General features: G+C 33.8%; 1 protein-coding gene across 1 annotated transcript; it reads left to right on the top strand.

Moving 5' to 3' along the window:
* Positions 1-1,847: 1,847 nt before the first annotated feature.
* Positions 1,848-5,830, top strand: LOC132543829 (putative methyltransferase DDB_G0268948). Its single transcript, XM_060207344.1, has 4 exons — positions 1,848-2,333; positions 3,646-3,746; positions 4,410-4,538; positions 5,695-5,830. Exons 1-4 carry the CDS (start codon positions 1,848-1,850, stop codon positions 5,828-5,830), a joined length of 852 nt encoding a protein of 283 aa, XP_060063327.1.
* Positions 5,831-6,692: the final 862 nt, after the last annotated feature.

The raw sequence follows: 6,692 nt of genomic DNA, 5'->3' as shown, positions 1-6,692 counted from the left end.
CATTTCTGCCTTAAGACTTTTTCCATTTTTTTTTTCGAAATTCTTGTAGAGTATTTATTCCAGGTTTATAGGTTATAAATAATCCTGGATAGGGCCATACAAAGGGAAACAAAAAATAGATAACAAAGAAAATCACTATTTACTTTCCGCTGTCATACATCATTAATAGGTGAAGTTAGATTTGACTTTAAAACGATTATGTGTGTCGAGAGAGACGGACTAGCGGTAACAGGGTTACAAGGTTACTGACCCTGTCAGTTAAATGTATCATAAACATGTATGTGTTTTTATACTGGCTGCTGAAATGTTATACCGAATCCTGTAAATTAATTCACATGTGTTGCTCTATATACAATAAGTTAGGAGTTTCTGTCACAGGTGACGTGCTTATCTTACACCCTACTGTATCTCGTTGATACAGTACTTTCACAAATCCAGAAGTCAGTTAATTATTCAATTCTTGGTGACTTTCTATTTTTGTGGTATTGAAGCACACATTTCATCCTTGTATACTTTTGTGGTGTTATATCCGACATTTACCGAGCGGTGTGCATAGTGTACCTTTGTGAAACTTCCAACAAACGGTCCAGGGAAAGCGAAAGTTGTGTAAGTAAAATTTTATGACAACGTTATCAAAAATTATGACTTACAGCCAAAAAGGACCCATTACCAAATTTAATCACTTGTTACTGTTATGCTGATGTGATAAAGCGGTATATCAAAAACTTTATTCATTTCGTAATATAAGGTTTGGTTTTGACTTTTGTAACCTTTTGCAATATTTATTATTGAAATATCGTTATCTAAGTATTTTTTTTTCTTTTTTTGTAAATGGTCGTTTCGAAGTTGATTTTTATTGTGTTCTGCATACGCTAACTTTCCTGGAACACCTGGTCTTAATCTCCTTGTACTTTTTCATTAGTCTCCGTGTAAACCTTTCACAAGAGCTATATTCTACATCACATAACAATGGCATGACGTCATTATACGCCATGTTGACCTGCGTTATGTCAACGTTTTTCACGTTACCACAATTAACACAAAATATTGCTTTACGTAAATCATTCAGATGATTACTATTTTAGGATGCTATTCTAGTAAATAAACAAACAGGGGAGATTGATTATGTATGCTAGAAATAATCTTTATTTTAATTATTTAAATAACTGAATAACATATCAACATTTTGCCTCCATAATAAAATGTCTTCAAATTAATAAAACTCATACATTATCTACCAGAAAAAGACTATCCAGATACGTCTTACAGAACCCACTATGTACTTGTCACTTGTTTCGGTTGACAAATCAATGTCTTGATGTTTGACTGCATTGATATTGACAACAAAAGGATGGATGAGTGGGGACAGGAAAATGCCAACATTTTAAAGTAATCCTCAAATTTAATAAAACACAGGGAAAATATGAACAAAAGATTTAAATGGAGTCCCTAAAAAGTATAGGAAGAATAATAGCAGGTGTTCCGGAAGAGTAAGCGTCTTCTGCTTCATCGACTTCAACCGTCATGTAGTCCTTGGTCCATCAAAATAAGAATGTAATGTCCTGAGGACCTTTCAGTATGTAAGTCAATTACATCGATACTGATTATTATAAGCGCTTTACAAGCAAAATCAGGTTGACACTTTTAGAGTGGTGTTAGTGCAATGCATTATTTGTGTTAAGATTGTGTTAAGTACAAGAAGATTGATAGCAGAAATAATAAACGACATCTGTTAACATTACCCTTGCAAAGACATCAACAGTGCCAAGTATACTGAGGATGTTATGTAATACAGCGTGTATGCTGTTGAATAATTAACACTCGACGGAATTTTTTTTTATTTCAGCATGTCAACAGCTAAATCAAGCGAGTTCAGATTATTTGAGGGCAAAGAACATGCAAAACTGTATGCTAAATACCGACCTTCATACCCAGAGAGACTTTACCGCAGAATAAAAGAATATTGTATGGAATCTGATGCCAATACCCTAAACTTAGCTGTTGACGTCGGATGTGGAAGTGGACAGAGTACCCTCCCTTTGACAAGCATATGTAAGCATGTCATCGGAGTAGATATCAGCAAAGAGCAGATTACAGCAGCTAGAAAAGTATCAAGTAATGTGGATTTCAGAGAAGGCCATGCCGAAGAACTTGGTTTCCAAGGTGACGAAACAGTCGATCTTGTGACCACAGCAACTGCCATTCATTGGATGGACATACCAACGTTAATGAAGGAAGTGAGCCGCGTGCTGCGACCTGGTGGTGTTCTGGCAGTGTATTCTTTCATTGACGACAAAATACACAACAATGAAGCACACCAAATTGTTTGGGAAGTAGGTTCACAGGAACAAGTAGACGAACACACATGTGTTGTAATCTGCATTTTTCACGTTCTTGTAACGCCGGTGTAAACACGGAAATGAATTTTGCTATATATTTGTTCTTTTATCTATTTATTTCTCTAATTCAATATATCTTTTTTATGATTTTCCGCTTAATATACTCGTTATTATTTACCTCGGTTCACAGTTTCCTCAAATCATGAGCATTCACCTGATATATTCACAATTAAGTAAGGTCGTCGTCTACTCATTTAATTATGTATTATTTTGTATTTCACAGCTTTTTGTGTTTGTAGAAAATACTTATTTAAAGTAGTAATTCGCCCACTTGTTTCAAACCCGAAGACTTCTTTTTAGGTTAACTTTTTTCTGCAAATGTCGACAGGGTCTCAGATCACAATTTCTTGGAATCTCTTCATAGCATGTTTGTTTATCCACTGGACTATCTTATAAAACAGTTATTCACGACGATACACGATTGATGAATATTATGGGTAGGATTAACGGTCGTCATATTGATCTCTATTCTATTTCTTTGAGAGTTATAAAGTTATATTTGTTTAATGCTCGGTACTTTGCCTGTTGGTTCAGATTTTGTATACCTAGTTCTCATTTGGCCTGCTGTTACTTTTTAAGGAATGTCCGCGGAAGTCTTTCCCTTAGATATTGCCCTAGTTTTATTGAGTTTGAGTTTTGATTGCAGTTTTGCTCACACGTTCGTATTTTCTTCTTGTTGTTACTGTATGCTTTTCGTGTATATTTTCTTTCACTCCTTTAATAAATCACTTTCTAGTCTGTAACATAAAAAATCCCGTTTCATATCTATGACAAGACAACTTTAACCTAAACATCCCTATAATGAAAAAAAGCAAAATGAAAGCTAGGATTGGTATGAACTTATGATAAGGTAAGGATTTAATCTTCTGATATTTCCTTCCTTTTACATTCAGTTTCCCTATTGTGAGTTTTCCATTTCTGGATAGCAACCTTACTGCGTACCTAATCTATTGATTCAATATTCATGGAACTGATCCCATTATCAAGATTTTTGTGAAAGAAGTCGTCAACTGACGGGCAAATATGTAACACAAGGTTTCATAAAGTTGTTGGGAAATTTCATGGCTGCAGTTTGAGGGAAACCAGTAATCGTTCGGCTATTAAATTTATCTAGAAAATTTTAGTTTGTGTTTATATATATATATATATATTATATATATGTATATATATATATATATATATATATATATATATAAATATTTATTTATTACTTATAGACATTTTAGTTTTATATGTTTAATTTCAGGAGTTTTACCACACAACTTTGCGCGAATGCTGGACAGAGAAACGCAAACATATTGCAAATGGATTAGCAATGGTAGAACTTCCCTTCAAAGAAACATTAAGGTAAATATATGTCACTTTTACAAAAAACTTATCGCAAACTTTCGCTCTCTGTACCCCTGGAACATGTCATGGCAAAATTTAAATCACAAGCAAAGTGATTTGATTGGTTACAGGAGGAAAAACCCTAATCAATCACAGACTGACACGCTCCTTTTGAAGATTAGAAAGTAGCAACAACAACCCAAATTCAAGGATGTAAATAAAAGGATGGTTCTCGGATGGCGCAGTGGTAACGCACTCGCCTTTCCGTATTCCCGCAATGGATGCGGAAAGGTAGGGGATCACTTGCCCGACCACGTGATTTTCCCCGTGTAGTCAAGTTTCCCAAAGTAAGATTCATCGCACACTTACATGCGGGCCATCACAAATGGTCAGTAGTAGCTGATAGCTTATTTTGCAGTTGGTAAGATAAATTTTATATTCATTTACATGAAATGATCTAACTAGTCTTGTTCTTATCCACAAGGTGTTGAACCTGCAACCTTCAATTTCGTTATGACATCTTTCATGGATACAGAGAGCGAAAGTGATTGTAACCCATGGAGCCTCGAGGATGGTATTGACATAGCATTAACAGGTTATTTTTTAAATGTTCTTTAAAATCGTTTTACGATATTTTGATAGGTATGAAAACTCTTTCTTTATGCTTTTATCAAATTGTAGGGAGCGTTTAGACGTTGAACGACACATCGATATCGAATCTTATGTTGGTTATTTGTCATCCATGTCATCATGGCAAACATACCAAAAGAAGAATCCGGACACAACAGTACTGTCGGACTTGCTGCGAAGGTACTCGTTACACTGTTAAATATCGCGGAACAATATGTATTTCATGGTTGTGTGGTGCAGTCTTCTTCACGGGTATTTAACTTCACCCTTTTCTATCTATTCATATCAATGTAACTGGGGAACAATTTGTTTTGAGATTTAGATCCACCAGCAAAGTGGTTGCTGGGTACTTAATTTTGTGTTTCATTTCCTAACCACGAATATAGCAAATTTAAATACAGTACAGCATAATCACGATTGTTGATGCACATTATGACCATACTATACCTTAAATCTCTTTAATTTGAAGAGATGATTTAAAATTTAATGTAACTACTATTCGCTATAATTCGATTTCCATTTGTTTCACCACCTAACCAATGAAGTAACAAGATTTATATAATTTCAAAACACATAAGGTCTTTTAAAGAAGAACATGAATAGACAAAGCATTAGAGTTTCTAAAAGTTTCTTTTTGTTATCGCTTTGCAGTTTTATACTCGTTCAATCAAAATAAATTTTAGCGTTTTACTATAATTCATTCCAATTATGCAAGTAGCAATTTCTTAAAGAGAAGGATTGCCTCGTAAACACCAATGGATGAGTCTAAATCAGAGTAACTGAGTTTCCCCTGTTACACACGCTTGTATCGGACAAAAATGCAGAAACATTCTTAATATCCATGATATGAGTACTATAACTTATTGTAATATCTATCTATCAATTTTAACGGCCAATCAACATAGAAAATTTCATTTGGTCAAAAAGATTAAAGATATTCCTATAAACAATAAATGAATTATTTATTCTGTCAATATTATTAACTGTTCTATCAACACAAACATTCGGGTCAACATATTTACGAGATCTCATTGCTATGTATTATCTAGTCAACATTTTAACGGTAAATTAAAGCAGAAAAGATGTCAACAGATGGTGGATGCATATCGAGCTTTATAATGCAAATGATGGTATACAGAATAACAGCTTAATACTAATTATATGTACATAATTTTAACAATATATAACATTCTATTTATGTTAAAATACATGTTGTAAACAAATTTACATATCCGTTTACACATTTGAAACGGGCTTCACAAATGTAAGACTGAAATAAATAACACTTGATAAATATCAACATATCATACTGATTAATTTTATTTATATTTTTCAGATTAAGGAGTTTGTACAAAGATCCAGACTCCGGGGTAGTTCGTCCTATGTCCCTGACTTCTCACATTATTTTGTTATTAGGAAGAAAGCCCAACTTGACAGAATACAACAACACGGTTAATCTTACCAGAGTATAATGTGTGCTGTTTGCGAATAATGGAAGAACATACAAGGAGTTAGGAAAAAAGAATATTGTTAGTTCGTGTATCCAGCTGGAAATCAATGAAACTGACGGCGAATAAAACCTTATTCCCTGATGACTTATATAGTTGTTTTGTACATTTGAATTCATTATTTGGCTATACTGTATCTAATATTAAAATCAATTTACATGAAAGGTATGTTATTCTGCCATCAGATAGACAAGGCGTCCATTAACTTGACCTTTGTCAGCAGACACGATTGCATTTCCTCTGTACACAAAGAACAGGGCTTGATAAATAAAGACGGAAACTCCAACGACGCATTATGCAATCTTTCTAAAAAAATAATAATCTTGTTTCAGTATTACAAGCGTTCAGATTGCGTTTTATTGATATGGACCTCCTCGTTTACATTGGATTCCTAAACTTCAATAGAATTCATATGAAATAACTTGTCATTGTGTTCTACCAACACTTCTTCAAAACTAAGAACTACCATTCTTAGTATAACCAAACCAGCGATACTGTCTCAAAGAACATGAAATTATAGTGAGTGAATATTGAAGAATTCAAATCAGTAATAAACATCATTTGATTTTAACACTTTACCCAATTCCTAGCTGATAGGATGCCTTTTTAACTTATCACGAAAGTTTTCTTTTCCAAGAAAGGTGAACAGCTGTACAATTATATAATGTTTCAACTAAACAAATGCGTATTTCGCGAAAAATTCATTCAAGCAGAAGACGAAATACACAGAGGACGAAATCATTAAAAAGATTGTGTTTCTCTGTGACACCATCTTCGATAAGTGTGCTGGAATGATCTTCAACTTCCCGTGGTTCCTGCTATATGC

Source organism: Ylistrum balloti, unplaced genomic scaffold (assembly GCF_031769215.1).
Source record: "Ylistrum balloti isolate Yb309-2 unplaced genomic scaffold, AGI_CSIRO_Ybal_v1 Utg369768, whole genome shotgun sequence".
Taxonomy (NCBI): Eukaryota; Metazoa; Mollusca; class Bivalvia; order Pectinida; family Pectinidae; genus Ylistrum; species Ylistrum balloti.
This window is presented reverse-complemented; position numbering and strand designations above follow the sequence as displayed.